At 44.1% G+C, this 19,531-nt stretch overlaps 3 protein-coding genes across 6 annotated transcripts in view; 2 read left to right on the top strand and 1 right to left on the bottom strand.

Moving 5' to 3' along the window:
* Positions 1-660: 660 nt before the first annotated feature.
* LOC139416179 (uncharacterized) lies at positions 661-11,411 on the top strand. Of its 3 annotated transcripts, none has more exons than XM_071164535.1 (8): positions 661-789; positions 3,163-6,937; positions 7,356-8,264; positions 8,401-8,498; positions 8,591-8,652; positions 9,243-9,560; positions 9,692-9,803; positions 9,996-11,411. In XM_071164535.1, exons 2-7 carry the CDS (start codon positions 3,386-3,388, stop codon positions 9,793-9,795), a joined length of 5,043 nt encoding a protein of 1,680 aa, XP_071020636.1. In that variant the 5' UTR covers positions 661-789; positions 3,163-3,385; the 3' UTR covers positions 9,796-9,803; positions 9,996-11,411. The 3 variants fall into 3 exon arrangements, with proteins under 3 accessions (XP_071020636.1, XP_071020638.1, XP_071020637.1); XM_071164537.1 differs by having other exon boundaries at positions 8,443-8,498; XM_071164536.1 differs by lacking the exon at positions 9,996-11,411 and having other exon boundaries at positions 9,692-9,841.
* Positions 11,412-13,495: 2,084 nt separating this feature from the next.
* LOC139417196 (ECSIT signaling integrator) lies at positions 13,496-17,536 on the bottom strand. The gene is made up of 7 exons (XM_071166444.1): positions 17,423-17,536; positions 16,969-17,130; positions 15,629-16,040; positions 15,200-15,481; positions 14,632-14,780; positions 14,312-14,417; positions 13,496-14,156 (listed from the first exon to the last, which is right to left on the bottom strand). Exons 2-7 carry the CDS (start codon positions 17,107-17,109, stop codon positions 13,897-13,899), a joined length of 1,350 nt encoding a protein of 449 aa, XP_071022545.1. The 5' UTR covers positions 17,110-17,130; positions 17,423-17,536; the 3' UTR covers positions 13,496-13,896.
* A 1,202-nt stretch (positions 17,537-18,738) lies between these two features.
* The window catches only part of LOC139416180 (EMAP like 3), a 31,106-nt gene continuing 30,313 nt past the window's right edge, over positions 18,739-19,531 (top strand). The window contains exons 1-2 of one of the 2 annotated variants that reach the window (XM_071164538.1): positions 18,739-19,050; positions 19,160-19,271. In XM_071164538.1, coding sequence (XP_071020639.1) covers positions 19,247-19,271 — 25 coding nt within the window. In that variant the 5' untranslated portion in view covers positions 18,739-19,050; positions 19,160-19,246. The remainder of the gene's footprint in view (positions 19,051-19,159; positions 19,272-19,531) is intronic. The other variant, XM_071164539.1, reaches the window with a different exon arrangement.

Here is a 19,531-nt window from a genome sequence, read left to right on the forward strand (position 1 = left end):
GTGTATGTGTGCCATTCAGAGGGTGAATGGGCAAGACAAATATGCAAGTGCCTTTCAATGGGGTATGGTAGTGGGTGCCAGGTACTGGTTTGTGTGTCAAGAACTGCAACCTGATGGGTTTTTCCACGCTCAACAGTTTCCCCTTGTGTATCAAGAATGGTCCATCACCCAAAGGACATCCAGCCAACATGACACAACTCTGGAAGCATTGGAGTCAACATAGGCCAGCATCCCTGTGGAACGCTTGACACCTTGAAGAGTCCATGACTCAACAAATTGAGGCTGTTCTGAGGGCAAAAGGGGGCGCAACTCCAATATTAGGGAGGTGTATATTCAATTACAAATAACTTAATTGATTGGATTCTAATGGATGAATTGATTTGATTGGGTGCAGTCCCAGTTGTACATCTCAACAACATTTTCAGCATGGTCAAAAATGATGTAACCAATAGCCTAAAATAAAATGGTGTTATAGAGTGGAAATGTTTGGCATCGTGGATATGGATAGAAATGGCTCAATTCCGTTGTCCATCTATTTCAAATACATGTTGCTGTCCAGATAAACAATAATGTCCCCTGTTGTGGTAAGTATTGCTTTAAGAGGCTTGTATCTGTCCACGCGACGCAGTTTACACACAAGCAGCAAGGTCCCACATCCTGGTACTTTTCACCGTTGTCAAGGCAGCGATAGAGAGAAAGGCTGGCTCGCGGAAAGTATCTGCAGTGTCCTGACAGTATATCTGTCCAAACGTTAACAAACTGTCCCGGAAAGTTAGGTGTAACTACCAGGTAATGCATATGCATGTTTTTTTTCCACACGTTTCCAAACATCCTGGTCTTTCACCGCTGGCTTGGGTTTTATGCTTTTCGTTTCATTTCGACAAGGAACACACACGCAGACAGGCGCCAGTCCGTGTGGACAGGGGAGGAGGAAGATATTGTCCATTGTACGCTGGTAGAGACAGCGCTGGTAACGGCATGAATATCACCAAATTTGTCCAATCTTCCGGACGCTTTTCTTTGGAATTGGTGGCGATACTAGGACACTCGTCAGCACACTGCGTTTGGTATGCACATGAGAATAAATAAAGAATAAAAAACGGCACACGACAGACATATTTTGTGATAGACGAGGGACATGACTTAAAGAGACAGTGCCATTTTTCTCTTCCTGGTTGTAGTGCATGCTGCTAGGAACACAGCCTGCATTTTGGAAGCGTTTCAGATTTCATTTGCCAAAGATCATGTTGTCTTCAAAGAAAATGTGTTTTGCAACACTGTCTCCTTTAGGTTGCATGAAGGCTACTCTGAAAATCTGTCCTATGGTAGAACAAATCAATGAAAATGTCCACAGATAGCTCAGAGCTGTTAGTATAGTAAATATGTTCTTCAAGTTGGTTGTTGATCATTGCTAGACAGCCATTTTCTCGTCTTGCCATAGATTTTTAAGCCCAAACTGTAAGTAGGTCACTCAGGAACATTCAATGTTGACATGGTTAGCAACTCCAGTGTATATTTGGCCTTGTGTTTTAGGTTATTGTCCTGCTGAAAGGTGAATTTGTCTCCCAGTGTCTGTTGGAAAGCTGACTGAACCATGTTTACTTCTAGGATTTTGCCTGTGCTTAGCTCTATTCCGTTTATTTTTATCATTAAAAAATTCCCTAGTTCTTGCCGATGATAAGCATACCCATAACAGGATGCAGCCACCACCATGCGTGAGAATATGAATAGTGGTACTCAGTGTTGTTGGGTTTGCCTCAAACATAATGCTTTTCTATTCAGGACACAAAGTCAATTTCTTTGCCACATTTTTTGCAGTCTTTAGTGCCTTATTGCAAACAGGATGCATGTTTTGGAATATTTGTATTATGTACAGGCTTCCTTCTTTTCACTGTCGTTGAGAGTAGGATGAGTATTATAGAGTAACTACAATGTTGATCCATCCTCAGTTTTCTCCTATCACAGCCATTAAACTCTGTAAAGGTTTTAAAGTCACCATTGGCCATCATTGGTGAAATCCCAGAGTCGGTTTCCTTCCTCTCCAGCAACTGAGTTAGGAAGGACCAGTGGTGGTAAAAGTGAAAGTCACCTAGTAAAAGTAGGACAGTATTTGGGTTTTAAATATACTTATTAAGTATCAAAAGTAAATGTAATTGCTAAAATATACTTAAGGTTCAAAAGTATAAGTATAAATCATTTCACATTCCGTTTATTAAGAAAACAAGAAAATGGTGCTGTCTGGTTTCCCCCCCATTTACGGATAGCCAGGGCCACGCTCCCACACTCAGACATCATTTACAAACAAAGCATTTGGGTTTATTGAGTCTGCCAGATCAGAGGCTGTAGGAATGACCAGGGATGTTCTCTTGATAAGTGTGTGAATTCGACCATTTTCCTGTCCTGTTAAGCAATTACAATGTACTTTTGGGTATCAGGGAAAATGTATGGAGTAAAAAGTACATTATTTTCTTTAGGAATGTAGTGAAGTAAAAGTTGTCAAAAATATAAATAGTGAAGTACAGATACCCAAAAATACTAAAGTACTTTACACCACCGGGAAGGACGTCTGTGGTTGAATCTGGGTTTGAAATTCACTGCTCAACTGAGGGACCTTACAGATAATTGTATGTGTGGGGTTCAGAGCTGATGTAGTCATTCAAAAATCATGTTAAACACTATTATTGCACACAGGGTGAGTCCATGAAACTTATTGTGTGACTTGTTGAGCACATTACTACTCCTCAACTTATTTAGACTAGCAATAACAAAGGAGTTAAATACTTACTGATTCTAGACATTTCAGCTTTCCACTTTTAAAGAATTTAAACATAATTCCACTTTGACATTATTGGGTATTGTGTGTAGGCCAATGACACAATCTTAAATGAACCATTTTTTAAATTCAAGCGGTAACCCAACAAAATGTGAAAAAAGTCATTGGGTGTGAATATTTTCTGAAGGCCCTGTAAATGGGGTTTTGCGAACACTGATGATATGTGTCTTGAAGAAGTACCTTTCATTTTTTGTTTTATCAACTACCCAACAAACTATTTCAAGAAGTGATAAGTCAGCTAACAATCCAATCGCAAGCCCTGTTATGATTAATATCGGAATGTGACCTTCAGTTGTTTATTCACGTGTTGTTTATTTTCATACTTTTAGGACTTTACCATCTGGCGTCTGTTAATGTCCAGACGTGGCGGGTGACCACCCGAGATGGGAGATGGACATAACAGGACATATAGGATGCTACTCAATAGCTAAAGGCTGACGATATCTATATCTGGAGGACATCGGACGATAAATAGTAGGATGAGTGAGGATTTCGCTGCCAGCACAGTTTGGTGAAGAGAAGGAACGGTGACCAAGCCTCAACACGACCATCATGCCAACCACCCAGGGAACCGGAGGGGCTGGCAGCCCACGGGTTCAGCGCTACCGTCCGGCCTCGGAGTTTGACAACGCCACCCTCGCCCAGAAGAGAGAGTACTGGAGGACTAAGAAACGAGAGCAGAGGGCTAAGCTGTCAGAGGTCAAGAAGGAGAGGTCAAAAGCAACAAACAGAGGAAGTAAATCCTTGGACAGTAATGCAGTCCATAAAACCATAACCTCAATGGGGTTGAATTCTGGTGCCTCTTGTTCAATAGCAGGGTCTGCCCCCCCTTTGTTGAATAGTGATGGTTCCTACCAAACTTATGTCGGCGGTGCACCTGTAGTCTTATTGAAGGGAAAGGGCTCTGCTGTCTCCTATAATCAGAACCATAGTGTTGGGGAAGGGGGCCAAAACTATTACTCAGCAAACCAAAAGGAGAGTTGGTTCCAGAGGATAAAACTCAACAAAGTCTTGCCTCAGTTCCCAACGTCCAGTGCAGGCCCAGGAAAAGGTGCAATGGTCTGCAAGATGGCAGTGAAAAGTTATCCAACAGGGGGCGCTGTGATTGGAACAGTTACCTCAGCCAAACCCAATGGAGTGCTTCTCAACAGTGGCTCCTTTGTGCCTCCGGTAAGAGTGGCGGTGAGAGCCTCAGGCTCTGCACCTCGCCAACCACAGAGCGGAATGACTATTCTCAATGGCAGCTCTCCTGTAGTGTCATCTGAGCAGCATCTGACCACCCAGAGTGTATCAAGGCCTGATGCAATGACAAAGACGCAAGTTACAGTGTCTGTTCAGCCTAGATCGCTAACCACTAACATTACCACAGGGATGGCCATCGTGACCACTCAATCTGCCCCTATGCTCGTTCACAAACCAGGGGTTAGGCCTAGAGGGATGAAAGTAACACCGCTAGGCGGGAAAAAGAGTGCAGTGGTCGCGGCCCAAGAAGTTAGAAGCATCAACGACACATCAGCTACACTGGAGACTGAGGAGGAGCGAGCCGCCAAGCGCAGAGAGAATTGGCGCATCAAGAAAAGAGAACAGCGAGCGAAGCAAGCGGCTAGGTTAAGCAAGGTCAGCAAAAGAATCACTAACATGGAGGTATCGTTGCAGAAAGTAGAACTGTTACCAAACGTGGACGCTGAACGTCCCCAGTCCGCTTTGAGTGGACAGGGCCAGAGGCAGTGTGTTAGTAGGGTCAGTGCCCCGTTCATCTCAGCCGGACGGCTGCTGAAGAACGCCAGAGCAGTGGCTAGCTTTGCTGTCAAAAGGGAGTCTGACGATTCAATCCTGGCTAAGCTAACCACAGTCGACGCTAATGAACAGACCGTTCAGCTAAGAGCAGAGAATCTGCAGGAGGCTAAAGCAACAATGCAGACTGGTATCACATCTAATATCATTGGTTATAAACCAGCAGGGGAACCAAGCAGAAGGCTCCCTGGTCCAGTGCAGTTTGCCAACGTTAACCGAGTTATGGTCCGTTGTAGGACTCCGAGACAGAGGTTCATTGAAACCCAAAGGAATTTCCTGGGTCAGAGAAAGATGAGGAAGTCCCCCTATCATGCCAAAGCCTTAACAACCTACAACGCACCACGAGATGACTCAAAGGAGACCCCCGAGCAGAGGGCGGCCCAGATGCGGGAATACTGGCGCGTCAAGAAGCGGGAGCAGCGAGCTAAGCTTTCTGGCGAAGTCCGAGCTAAGATGAAGGAGAGGGATGCTCTGATGCAAAGAGTCAAGCGTTACCAGAGCATCCTGGAGGATATGAGGAAGGACAGAGCAGCGGGCTGCAACACGCTGCCACAACCAACAGAAAATAGGCCTACTCACACCAGCGCCTCAGAGATCATTGGAGGTTTCATCATGGAGGATGGCACAGTGACCAATAACATTCCTCAAATTGATCTCACTACAGAAGCAAAAGAGACTGGGGATGAAATTGGTAACAGTAGTGGGATGCCTGTTAATAATTTATTTACCAACACACACCGCCAACACCAACTGCTTCCCAAACCTACTGGTGATGCCTTTAGTAATGTGGTGTTAAGTCATCAAACACAGGACAACCCACCACCTCCTCTAATCCGTTCTGCTCAGTTTCAAGTCTCTTGTCCTCCCGTCGGCCTGTCGATCATGAATCCTCCCAGGTTGGTTTCAATCAGACCGAGGACTGAATTTCGCAGCACACCGAAAAACCTCTTGAATTTACACACAGTCTTCCAGCCCCAGAGTCATATCACCCTCACACACCCTCAAAACATCCAAAACACCTTTCCTGGTGTGCCTACAGCAATGCCAAAGCCGGCTAGCTGTGTCATGCAGATGGCTGTCAAAGCTTCTACAGCATCAGCAGTGCTTAACTTGGACCCAAAGCTAACAGAGGAGGAAAGTATGGCTAAGAAGAGGGAGTACTGGAGGGTAAAGAAACGAGAGCAGAGGGCAGCCCGCGCCATCCGCCTAAGGCAAGGAGTTCAAGCTCGGGGAAATGCTGCCTCACAGAAGAGGCGGAACCAAAGGTTAGCACGATTAGCCAATCCCAATGTCAACACCTCTGTCAGCCACACACACACTATCAAGCCTCTCTCAAACACCAGTCTGCCCATGCCTCCACAGGGAAACCAAATTAAAAAAGAAAGAGAATCAATCTCAACACATGCTCCATGTCCTCCACTGGAACAACCCCTCTGTGTTGATATCAAACTGTCCCAGTCTCCACCACATCCAGAGCCACTAGACCTAGCCTTGAGTGCTGACAGCCAGGCCACCACTCTCCTGGCAGTGGCCTCTATGAAGAAGCTGCTGGAGGAATCTCTCAGCACTGTGGCTGACTGTAAAACGGAACAGCCTGACTGTATTACAGAACAGCTGCTTTGTAAAAGTGAACCCCAGGCTTGTTCCTCCGAGGAGAATGCCATCCAGATTGAGGTCAAGCCAAATCTACCTCTGCTCACCCTGGGAGACGAGGAGAAAGCCTCCATATCTGGTGACCTATTGTTGGAGGTCAAAGGGTGGCAGGTGGATGCTGACGCCCCGCCACCATGTCAGGTGACCATTCGTCCACTGAGTCCTCATCCTAAGGACTCTCCCCTATCCAGTCCTTGTGCTAACACACTCTCTTTCTCAGCTTCCCCTCTCAATCGGTCCGAACCCCCCTCTCACACACCCACACAATCTTGCTCCCACAAGGCAGCTTCCGGAGAACCACCCCTCCCTGTCCCTCGTAGAGCCCAGAGGTTGCGTGCCAAAAAAGCAGGCCACCACCACTGCTGCTCCCCAGAACCTCCGAAGCTACATCACCAGCCACCACAACAACAACCACCTTGCCAACTTCAAAATCAACACCAGCGTCAACAACATCAAAAACACCCCCAACAACAGCAGCAGCAGCGTCAGCAACATCACCACGCCCCGGCGGTGACAGACCAGAATGTGACTCTGCAGAAGAAGAGGGAGTACTGGAGGATGATGAAGAGGCAGCAGAGAGCCAGGAAGGCTCGGCAGGGAGGAGGGGGGCTGAGGCAGGGGGACTACAGCAGACGACTAGCCCTCAAAGCAGCACAGGTGGGTGGATATAATTTGTAATCCATGCTATTAGATTTCATCATAGTGCAGATTTCATGACTCACATGGTAGGCCAATACCTATCATTTCAATTTAATTTGAGGTAAAAGTACATTTTGTGGTTATGTTAATTGGAATGTGGAACTATTCTGTCTTTTTCAATGCAATACTGTACACAAGGCCACTGTCCAGTCTAACTGAAAAGCCACAAATCTCTCTCTGGCATTTGACACAAGCAGCGAAAATAGAGGGAGAGGGGGAGGAGGTATATGGATTCTGAGAACTGAACATAAACAAACATAAACAAGTAAATGTTTGTAAAGATAAACAAATTGATCAAATAACCCTGGTTCTAAATTATATATTGAGACATAAAACGAATGTAAAGCTGTCCATTGATTGTGTTGTTGTCTTTTAGGCTCCGAATCTCCATATTGTCAAGACTCCGACACAGAGGCCAGTGCAGAGAGGCGGGAGCTTCAGTCTACAAGCCGCACCATTGCTCAAACCCCAGCCCTCCCCCCTTCTCCAGCCTATATCTCCCCCTGACTCTGGACCTCAGGCAAGCCTCAGCATGGTCACCAACATCCCTACACTTCTGGTTGTGAGCCCCACCACCTCCAACATGGGACAGCCATCTGATACACTACAGCTCAGACCTCCGGTCAACTGTACCAGTATTTCCAATTCATCCATTGGCCACCCAGGGTCCCCCCAGACATCTAACAGCTTCAGTACCGCATTTCTCCCTGTAGGAGGCGGTGTCACTGTCCCTCCATTGGGTGAGGGGAAGAAAGGCGGGCTGCTATTGGTGGAGAGCCAACAGGAAGCGGCCCCGGGGTCCAGCCCTGACTCGCCACGTGTTAGAAAATGGCGATTGCAAGTGCAGGAAATCTCAGACGCAGACGCCTCACCCATCGCTACTCTCACACCTCCGCCCAACCCTCTGACTAGCATCAAGCTCTTACCAATTCATCCTCCCAGTCAAACGTCCACGTTCACACCAACACAGACTCCTTTCAAATGTCAAGGTGCTCAGATTCCTCAAAGTGGGAATTTACAAAATGTAGGATTGCCTACAATGCAGGGGCTGACCAGAAGCCCCATCTACATAAGCTCCATGGGTCCACCCAAGCCAGTGCCGGGGGAGTCTGAAGAGGAGACTCTGAGGAAGAAGAGGGAGTACTGGAGAGTGAAGAAGAAGGAACAGAGAGCTAGGAAGGCCATGAGGGACAGGGAGCTGACTGAGAAGAGGGCTTCGGTCAACTGGAGGCCCATCCTCCCCAGCAGTCAGCCTCAACACCTGCTCCAGGGGCTGGATACACAGGTAATTTTTTACAATGGTGAATGTTTCAAAGAAAACACCATATCATATTTTAAGTCCGAACTATATGGTAAATCAGGTATTGGTGTACCAAGGGGTGAGGATTCAGCCTTGGGTAACTTTGGTTCCTCTTGGTCAGTTAATTTCCATTAGGTCTGACCGTCATTTTTCTCAACCAAAGGAACAGGATCCTGACCAGTGGGTCAACACCTCGGAGGGCTCTGAACTACATCTAAGGTGAAAGAGTCGTTTTCAGGATCTCTCTGACGTTTCTCTTATCTCAATGTGTATGTTGGTAGTAACCAGTACTGTGGTGTCTTTTTCCATAGTACTTCCACAGAGACAGACATGGGCTACTTTCCTGACCAAAGCCATACGGAACCTACAGAAGGTAATACATTTGAAACGTATAGATGTCTCACACTCAACTCTGGTCCTCGAAGCCAGTTCCACTGCGTTGTTTTGATTGTGACCCTCTAATCAGGGACTGATTTAGACCTGGGACACCAGGTGGGTGCAATGAATTATCAGGTAGAACAGAAAACCAGCAGACTCCGGACCTCGTAGGGTCAGAGTGAATACCCCTGTTATAGATCTATTAGGCGTAAATCTAGATACAGCTATAGGCTTTTCTTAGAGTAATCTTGTTGCAAATTAGCCCAAATATTTCTATAAATATTTTCAGCCCTTGGCTAGTAGAATGTTTTCATGGGCTACTGTGACTGGCTAGTGCCCAAAAACTGTGGATGGGCAGTTTTACTATTTTGAACTCGGTTCGGCTTTCAACTTACTCATCAAAGCTGTAATAGTAGAATGCACAAGGTGCAATTTCGAAATTGGGTAGTGCATCATCAGTTTCTCTTATTGTCATGTCAGTCATTGCGTACTGTAGAGAGCCATGTTCCCCAATGCTAGAAGCGGGGCCTGATTGAAAAAGTTTGGGAACCCCTGTCTTACAATACCACTCTCTTGCCCCCCCAGAGGAATCAGAGCTCCTTTTCCCAGACGATGATCATAACGACAACTACAACGGCCCCATCTCAGATGCTGTATGGAGGAACTGCTACCTCATGGACTACGACCCCCTGAACCAGCTGCTGGTGTGCATGGTGTGCGGGGAGCTCCAGTACTCCCACAGCCTGGAGGGGGTGAGGGCCCACATCGAGGAGGCCCACCCGGACACCCTGAGCCTGGTGCCCCCGGAGCGCCGGCACATCCTGGAGGCCTGGGACGAGCAGGTGTCCAGGAGAGAACTTTTCTTCACCAGCCAGCTGCAGCAGCACAGCGGTGGGATGGGAGGTAATAAGGACCTATTATATATTAGAGGGCACAGAGTTCTTCCTGGTAAAGAAAGTCTCCGGTCCCTTGCAATGGGGGACATTTGGGATTGAGGGTTTCTGACATATCTATCCATGCACATTTTGTTTCAGGGGACAGTGCCAACCTCCCAGCAGAAGTAGAAGTAATGGTTGATACAGAGGACTCGTCATACCTGAAGAACAGCAAGAGCTCCAAAACCACCAACAGACTCTGAGAGCCAAGGTGAGCATTTGAGCCTTCTTAAACAGTACATTGAACTGACACCATCCATGTTTAAATATCACCACGTTCACCACAGCTCTCTGTACCAAGGGGGGGTATTCTTATCTGTAAGAACACATTTTCATGAAACATATTTCTGACATTGCACATATTTTCTTGACATACACCTACTTATTTGTCTTGGATTTGCAGAAGAAACACAAATCACTAAATGCCAGACAGCGTAAAACAACATTGTTCAGAAATGGAGGAGGAAAAGAAAAACGTTACTGCTGGTTTCTTTTAATGTCTGTTTATTTTTTTTTAGAGCAGTTCACCTCTATAAAAGATAAACTAAACTTGAACTGCATACATAGGTGACATTGAACCACAAGAGACAAGCTTTACCTCATTAACTTTGGGATACACACACACACATTCGCTGTTTTTGAAAGCGCAGTTTTGTAGCGATTGTCATTCTCTACTACAAAACCAAGTCTCCTATGCCCGAAGGAAACAGTTGATATTTATGTCGTCACTGGGTTCAATAATGTCATTGTGCTTTATGAAACACACTTAAGCAGACAGGAGGGCTCTCCTCGTCAACTGAATGGGTTAACATCCCTGTTTTAATGCATCCATGACGAACAGGTCAGTTATCTTCTTCAATCTGAATGAATGACATGTCCTTGGTCTGACTCAATGTATCAGATATGATATGATGCAGGTTAAGGGCAAATTGCAGACGTGTAAATTTGACTCGAGACCATGCGTCATTTGAAATTGTCTACGGGTGATCAGCTGTTTGATATTCGTCTGTACATACAGTACCAGTCAAAGGTTTGGACACACCTACTCATTCCAGGGTTTTTCTTTATTTGTACTATTTTCTACATTGTATAATAATAGTGAAGACATCAAAACTACGAAATAACACACATGGAATCATGTAGTAAATATAAAAAGGATTTAACAAATCAAAATGCATTTTCTATTTTAGATTCTTCAAAGTAGCCAACATTTGCCTTTGCACACTGTTGGCATTCTCTCAACCAGCTTCATGAGCACTTGCTGAGCACTTGTTGGCTGCTTTTCCTTCACTCTGTGGTCCAACTCATCCCAAACCATCTCAGTTGGGTTGAGGTTGGGTGATTGTGGAGGCCAGGTCATCTGATGCAGCGCTCTTCTTCTTGGTCAAATAGCCCTTACACAGCCTGGAGGTGTATTGGGTCATTGTCCTGTTGAAAAATAAATGATAGTCCCACTAAGCTCAAACCAGATGGGACGGCGTATCGTTGCAGAATGCTGTGGTAGCCATGCTGGTTAAGTGTGCCTTGAATTCTAAATAAATCACAGACAGACCCACACACCATCACACCTCCATGCTTTACGGTGGGAACCACACACTCGGAGATCATCCGTTCACCTACTCTGCGTCTCACAAAAACACAGCGGTTGGAACCAAAAATCTCAAAATTAGACTCATCAGACCAAACGACAGATTACCACCGGTCTAATGTCCATTGCTCTGTTTCTTGGCCCAAGCAACTCTCTTCTTCTTATTGGTGTCCTTTAGTAGTGGTTTCTTTGCATCAATTCGACCATGAAGGCCTGATTCACGCAGTCTCCTCTGAACAGTTGATGTTGAGATGTCTGTTACTTGAACTCTGTGAAGCATTTATTTGGGCTGCCATTTCTGAGGCTAGTAACTCTAATGAACTTATCCTCTGCAGCAGTGGTAACTCTGGGTCTTCCTTTCCTGTGGCGGTCCTCATGAGAGGCAGTTTCATTGTAGCGCTTGGTGGTTTTTGCGACTGCACTTGAAGAAACTTTCAAACTTCTTGAAATGTTCGATTGACTGACCTTCATGTCTTAAAGTAATGATGGCTGTTCTTGCCATAATTTGGACTTGGTCTTTTACCAAATATGTCTATCTTCTGTATACCACCCCTACCTTGTCACAACACAACTCATTGGCTCAAACGCATTAAGCAAAGAAATTCCACAAATTAACTTTTAACAAGGCACACCTGTTAATTGAAATCCATTCCAGGTGACTACCTCATGAAGCTGGTGGAGAGAATGCCAACAGTGTGCTAAGCTGTCATCAAGACACAGGGTGGCTACTTTTAAAAATATAAAATCTATTTTGATTTGTTTAACACCTTTTTGGCTACTACATGATTCCGTATATGTTTTTTCATAGTTTTGACGTATTCACTATTGTTCTACAATGTAGAAAATAGTAAAAAATAAAGAAAAACCCTGGAATGAGTAGGTGTATCCAAGCTTTTGACATTTTATAATTTCATTTTATATTTTTTCACAATTCCTATCAGTTTTGTTATTCAGATCCAAGGGATGTCCTTGCATGGGGTTATTTTAAATATTCCGTAAAAAAGTTGATTTTTTTTTCGGTCCCACTTTAAAACGGAGAGCAACTTATAAAGCAGGGTCCTCCAACTGGCGTCACGCCAGTTTGGTTTTATTTGCCCCCCCCAAGTTCTCTGAGCCAAAAAATAAGACTGTGAACACCAGCAAATCATCTCTGAGATTTTAATTTTGGAGATCTGTTCCAAAGTATTCCCAAGCAGAAGAGAGATGCGATCGTATACAAATGCAAACAAGGTTCAAGTCATCTGTAAGCGTATGTGATACTCTATGAATGGTGTACAAACAGTGCATGTCGTCACATTTGGCAATTTACCCTACAGTGGGAATTGTCACCCTTTGGAGAGTATGACATACGCTTATTGATGATTTATGAAGCCTTTGTGCATGCTATACAGGTTGCACTTTGTTCAAAGTGGGACCGATTTTTCTAGATATTAATGCACCATACTTTACAACACTGAATCTTCAAAATACTTTTTTTTTAAACTGTTTTCGTATAACGTTTTTCTGAAATGTAAAATAATTATTCCTTTAAGAACATTTCAGTTTTTGTAATGGTGATTTGACACATGTATGCCTGCACTGTAAATACAACATTAATGTTTAAAGGGGTGGTTAAATGTCAATACCCTTAATGTATTATTTGATTTCCTATGAAAATAAACCTAACCCTTTATGGTTAGTGGTACTCATACTGCTTCTGATTTTGTTAATATTTCCTTGTCTCTATACATACTGTGTACATTTAACTCTTTCAATGTATTTATTTGGTCTGAACAATCAGTCAGTGACACATGACTATTTCATTTGTATTTAATATCTTTGATTAAACGATCAACAAATGAGCATTTTTTTTCCCCCCAGTCAAAATTACGATCCAATGGCCTGCTGCTTGGATGTGGAGTGTTGGACATGTATATACGTATAGGAAGTATAAGAAATCATGTGGAAGAGATTTTCATTTGCAGTGTTTTTGGTTCACCAATATGCTGAAAATAATGTCCAAGAGCACAGTCTGAAAATGCATTGAAAACAGAAAGTACTGTTTATTTTTTCTTGTACAGCTGTGACGAACTTTAAAATGTACAGGGGACACTGACCGTGCTGTACTATTTACCTGTTGAGAATGTACCACTTTCAATTGGTTCCTACCTTGTTTGTTCAAATGCCATTTTTTTTAAGGTACTAATAAACCCTTTTGGTAACTTTTTTAAAGTGGTTCTATGATTTAATGGGGGGGGGGGGGGGGTGGGTGGGGGGGGGGCTGGGAGAGGCCTGTGAAAACATCCATCTTACATGCCATACGAAAGAAACGTCTATAGAAATAAATGCATTTATTGTTTTGTGTTGATTTGAGCATGTCTTGACACGGTGCAAATGCAAAGTTCCTACAAGAGTCTTATCAAAGGCATTCTAACAGAAACATCAAATGAGTTGAGGGCATCGGGTTACAGCCGTACATATTATCTACAGTATTTTCTCAATCGCTAACTTAAGCTTGGTTTCTTGAAAGATCCTAAATGAGTTGACTATAGGTGGGTACATTATAATTAGGTATTAAACCCACTAACTTGAAGACATCCTATGATTACCAGATGTTATGATGAGGGCCAGAAGTGACCTGACAAGAAGAACTCCTGTGTTCTGACAAATGCGCTGTGACAGAAAGCTAGCTCTCCGGGTAATCTCTGGTAGTGAAGTGAGCTGTATCATAGTCCTGTCACTGCTTCACTCCCTGGCTACGCTGATGCTCCTCCTCCACGACAATATCCGTCTCTGCCTCCTCTTCGCCCTCCTCCCTGTACCCGGGTCCTGGGTCTGCCACTCCCTGGAGCTCCCTGGGTCCGGCCTCCAGGCGGAACAGGGTAGGGACGCGGCCCAGGGTGGGGTTGGTCTCCTGCAGGCCTGAGATCCATTGGTTCAGGGTGGCCTGATCCCCCTGGCTCGTCATACACATGGCGAACACCGGCCCTTCGTCCACTGCAGAAAACAAGACGTATATCCTTTACTACACGCCCCTGCAACCTCAAAGTCCCGTGCGGATTCCTGCAGCTGTGCCCAGCATCACTTTAGTTGGCGAGATATCTAAAGCGTTGCCGAATTGAACTGATTAGGTCCTAGGTGTTTCATCTTACCGTCTTCCACGTCGAAGCTGTCGTCGTCCCCCATGTCCCGGTCCAAGTCCAGGTCCAGCTGGAGAGGGTAGTCGAAACACCTCTCAGGGTCGTAAGACTCCTCCACCTGACAGGGTGAAAACAAATCAACTGTTACTGCTCAAGCAAAAACATACAATAGCACTATTGTAATAAATAGTACGGGACAGATACTACTGAGGCAATATTCATCATCAAAATGATGACATTGCAAATGCTACTGTTAAAATATACACCATTTATTACAAATACACAATGTTATCATTCCTTTCGCTTTAACAGAGTTGCACAGGGTCTCCCACCTTCTCCTCAGGGGGCAGTGGGTCAGCCCTGAGTATGTAGTAGTAGACACAGATCTTCCTCAGCCACAGGGGGAAGGGGCCCTCCACAAACACAGGCCTGTTGGGGTTATGTTTAGCCAGCAGCTCCATCTGGTCTGGGCTCTGGATCCCTAACACAGGGGGAAAGGGCAGAGAGGTAGGAATTACATTGAGAAGACAGAAACAACGTTTATCATTTGTTTGCAACCCCCAATACAGGGGTGTCAAACTTATTCCACGGAGGGTCTAGTGTCTGCTGGTTTTTCCTTTCAATTGAGCTCTAGACAACCAGGTGAGGAGAGTTCCTGACTAATCAGTGACCTTAATTCATAACTGCTCCCTAGGCACTGAAGACGTGGATGTCGATTAAGGCTGCCCCCCCTCTGACTCAGAGGGGTTGGGTTAAATGCATTCAGTTGTACAACTGACCAGCTACGTGGAATGAGGACGTGGAATGAGTTTGACACATGCTCTAATACCGTTGAAAAAAAAACCTTGGGATTCAGATCAGAGTTTGTATGTAAAAGGAGAGGGAACTTTGATTATCTACCTACGACATGTGGGAAGGTGATCTCCTCTCCTGACTCAGAGATGTCGGTACAGGGCATCTGGTAGACGGTGACCTTAGCGTCCAGGTCGTTGGCGATGCGGTTGAGACTGAGCCGGGCCAGATCTACAGGATCCTCGGGGAGTTGCAGGGGGACAGGGAAGGGGTTGGCGTGCTTGAACTTGGGGAACCAGTACATGATGCGCTGGTACTTCCTCATTGGGTGGCTCTTGTTCCCGAAGATCTGGACGATCAGGACCTTACTTTCGACATTTGGCATGATACCTGATGACACAATAAAATTAATGTATGACAAAAAGGGGTCTGTCAATAAAAAGACACTAGCTCCTTATTTTAATGGTTTAAAAAGACACTGTTCTGAAAAACAATTGTTGGCCCAATCTCTCACTCACACGTCCCCTCCCCACCCACCATAGTTCTCCATCTGTTCCAGCAGTTGCACCCCACACTCCTGCTGTCGGGGGTAGTGGTTGAACATGCGCTGGATAAAATTCCTGGGGACAAACACCTCCTTGGGAAAGACATCCAACAGCTTGTTGTAGACTGTAAGGTCCCGTTCCACACCAAACTCTGGCATCTTCTTCAAGGCAGCGTATATGAACTCTACGTGACCCCGACGCCGTATGTCCCTCTTACTGAAGACATCCACCACTCTGTTGAAGGTAGCCTTAGTCTTGGCCTCCCTGGCCACCCTCTCAAACAGGTCATCGTGAGTGATCAGTGACTTGTCCTTCTTTATTCTATCCTCATGCTCTTCACCAGGGTCTGTGGGTACAGGCTGGCTCTTATAACATCCAGGGCTGCCATGGAAACGCCTGAGTGCCTGTTGATAATGAAGAAATACATTGACGAGGAGATACAAGCAGTCGACATAGTTCCAACAAAATGCATAAAAGGTTAACTTGATATTTTCGTCATCCTAACCCTACAATTGAGCATAATGATCATTATCAACTCAAAAACAGACTACCATGATGTAATTAACTGGGAAACTTCCTAAAGGTTTCACCCTTGGTCCCCTTGAGATGTTTTTGTGTGCATTGTTAACACTCCAAAGGGACTCAGAACCCTCAAAAATATCCCCCGAAGCGAACCAAACTGAGAGCATCTGGAACGTTCGGTTTGCTTGAATTTCGCGGTCCGGTTCCCTTTTTTAGGCCAATGTGAACACAAAGCACCCCAGGTTCGCTTGTGATTATTCCCGCACCACACACTAGACTACTTCAACACCGTTTCCCCTGCCTTAAACCCTCACATTGGTGCCACAAAAGAGAGAAAATGATGTTGTGCAGGCTTGCGGAAAAAACGTGTGCCGTTTTTCGACATTGAAAAATAAAGACAAAAAATGTGTGGTGTTTTTAGTGCAAGATTATTTGTTTGCAATATGTGATCTTTTGTATAGACGATGAGAGCTTCATAAACTGTTCATTAATTGTGGGGTTATAATAATGCGAGAGAAGACAACATACGCGGTGAGAATCATAACCGTACAACATCAATTCTAGCTCTTAAAGGCGCAGTAGCCTACATTGTCCTGCACTTTGTAAAAACCTTCCCTAAACATAGCAATGTGAATTCAAAAGAGGACTCGAACCACAAAATAGGTTAAGTGAACTGGCAAGAGTTGAGTTCCTCGTTTAAAGGCAAGGGCAGTGTGAATAAAAAGAGACCTGAGATCTTAAGCTTCTTATTTTTCTTACCCCGGAGTTTACTTTAAAGATGACTATATTTGACCCCCCCACCCCCCCTACCTGACCACGTGTGTTGTGTACTGTTATTTGGGACAGTGCTGTGGCTGGCTGAAGCAGGGCAGCATGCTGGACAGCTGCTCTGACAGAGGGGGCCAGGAACCCTACACTCTGGAGCCGTAGTAGACAGCGGGCACAGTTCATGGTACATGCATCATGTGGATCCTAAGAGAAAACAGTGACATGATGAATAAGATAAGCAGATGGGACAAATAGCACATGTACACTATTATACATCTGCATCCGCATGATTATTGTTACAAATTGCAAGCACATAAGTGCAGTCTGCTGATCAACCTCTGTGGTTTTGAGGGTTGCATGACACAATCATTGACAGTAAGAGACAACCGACATACTGTAACGCACTGTGGAACGCTAGTTGACTAAGTACTTATCTTCACGCTAGCTATAAGTGTTCAAGTTATCAACTTGTGTGTGAAAGAAGCCCGATACTTACACGGGGACGTGAAAGGGTGAGGTTAATCTCCTTTGTATCAAGTCTCCTTCAGACATGTCTCTCCATGGGCACCTCCATGTTGAAACCGCTGTGGTATAAAGGACCAGAGATATTACAGAATGCATGAGATAGGAATCCCATTTGGTAATGAATGGAGGAACGTATAACACCCCACCCAGCAGACTGCCGACTAATCGCGTAATTTTTTTAATATTTTTTTTTCATCTTTATTTAACCAGGTAGGCTAGTTGAGAACAAGTTCTCATTTACAACTGGCCAAGATAAAGCAAAGCAGGTGCGACACAAACAACAACACAGAGTTACACATGGAATAAACAAAAGTACAGTCAATAATACAATAGAAAAAGACTATATCCAGTGTGTGCAAATGAGGTAGGATAAGGGAAGTAAGGCAATAATAGACAATAGTGGCGAAATAATTACAATATAGCAATTTAACACTGGAGTTATAGATGTGCAGAATAGTCAGGGTATGAGTCGAGAAACCTGCCTATTTTTCTTTAAAGTATATGATGTCATGATTCAAAAGCTATACGATTTTATAGAGAACAAGTTAATTATCTCACATCTCGGAAAATAGTTGTAATGTTGTACTTTTTGAGCAAACGCCCAATTGACTCCCATTCACATCTTGAAGGAGAGCTCTCATTGTCCCATAATCGCCCAGAATACAAGGTGGCACATTGACGACGCATGGGCAACGTACACAATACTCGTTATTACGAGTTTTCCATCTCCTCAAAAGTGTTTCTGTAAGAATGCCGGGTGCATTTCCTGTTTCAACCACGTTTTCATTCCCCCATAATAACAGAAACAAGGACGCCGACTTCCATTCCGCCATCATATGTACATGCGGTACACAAACACGCCACCAGGCGGCAGGAAATCTATGAAAATCTAATCAGTTGAACTGAACTTTTGGACGACTGGGGGGTGTAACCAATGATTTATATATACACTAGATGACTTATTTTGGGGGCACTGTGTTGAAGCCACCTCACCTCCATACTGGCACTCCCTTACCGTGTATTTTTTTGGGGGAAACTATAGAAATGCACTTATTAATGTCTACATTCGTTTCTGCCATGTTTATTCTATTACAGACACTTTAACATTATATTATGTGAGCTAAACACAAATAAAAAATGAAAGACAAATATTTACAAACAGTATCATTTTTTTAGATTACTGTTACTGTCCCCACTACAACAACAAAATACTTAAATACATGTAATTTTGTCTATGAAACATTTAATTGAAATAATGTAGAATCACATTAATTCCTATGGAGGACTGCTCCTACTGGGGAGTGCCAATATGGCCGACCAGTTTCTTCAGAGCCTTTCAATGACCAATACATAGCGTTAGCAATCCAGTGTTTATATACATCATGATGTGTATGTAACCCAAAAAGTTGTGTTACAAGTTTCAGTAAGGAGCATATTATTGCATGCACGTGTAGTCATATAAAAAGGAGGCGATAGTTAACCTATCATTGTCTCCAGGAGAATATTTTTGGCAATTCTAGTGCGGTGTGCATGTGAATCTATTGGGCGATTGTGCATTTGCCCACCAGATGCTCAGCTCATTTCCTGGATTTATGTACAGTAAGTATTTGAGTGAATTTTTTTAGGTCAATCCTCTCCGGCAACTGCGTACGTTCGTTGCCATGCGTGCCTCCTCTCTTTTCTCAAGAACGACTTCTGACACCCTCAGGTAAAGCAGCGGCATACAGTATGGAAAATACACCAAAAAACAAACTTCACTACTAGAAAACAGTAAATAACTCCTGGACAATCAATCATGGATGGTTCTACGAATAGTCTAGGTAAGTCCAGCATTTAAAATGTATTTTTAGGTAACTTTATATTTATTTAATTTTAAATAGACTACACAGTAAATTGGCCTGTGTTACCTAGTTTAGATTTTTCATTGTAACATTTCTAGTGTTGATGGTGTAAATTAAAATAACCTCAGTGTAATCCCAATGCAGCTGTTTTTTATCTCTATCAAATCATTTCTGGGTAACAATTTAAGTACCTTGATGTGATAGTTTTCAATTAAAATTGTCAAAAATAAACAAAAATA

This window comes from Oncorhynchus clarkii, chromosome 9, assembly GCF_045791955.1.
Source record: "Oncorhynchus clarkii lewisi isolate Uvic-CL-2024 chromosome 9, UVic_Ocla_1.0, whole genome shotgun sequence".
Taxonomy (NCBI): Eukaryota; Metazoa; Chordata; class Actinopteri; order Salmoniformes; family Salmonidae; genus Oncorhynchus; species Oncorhynchus clarkii.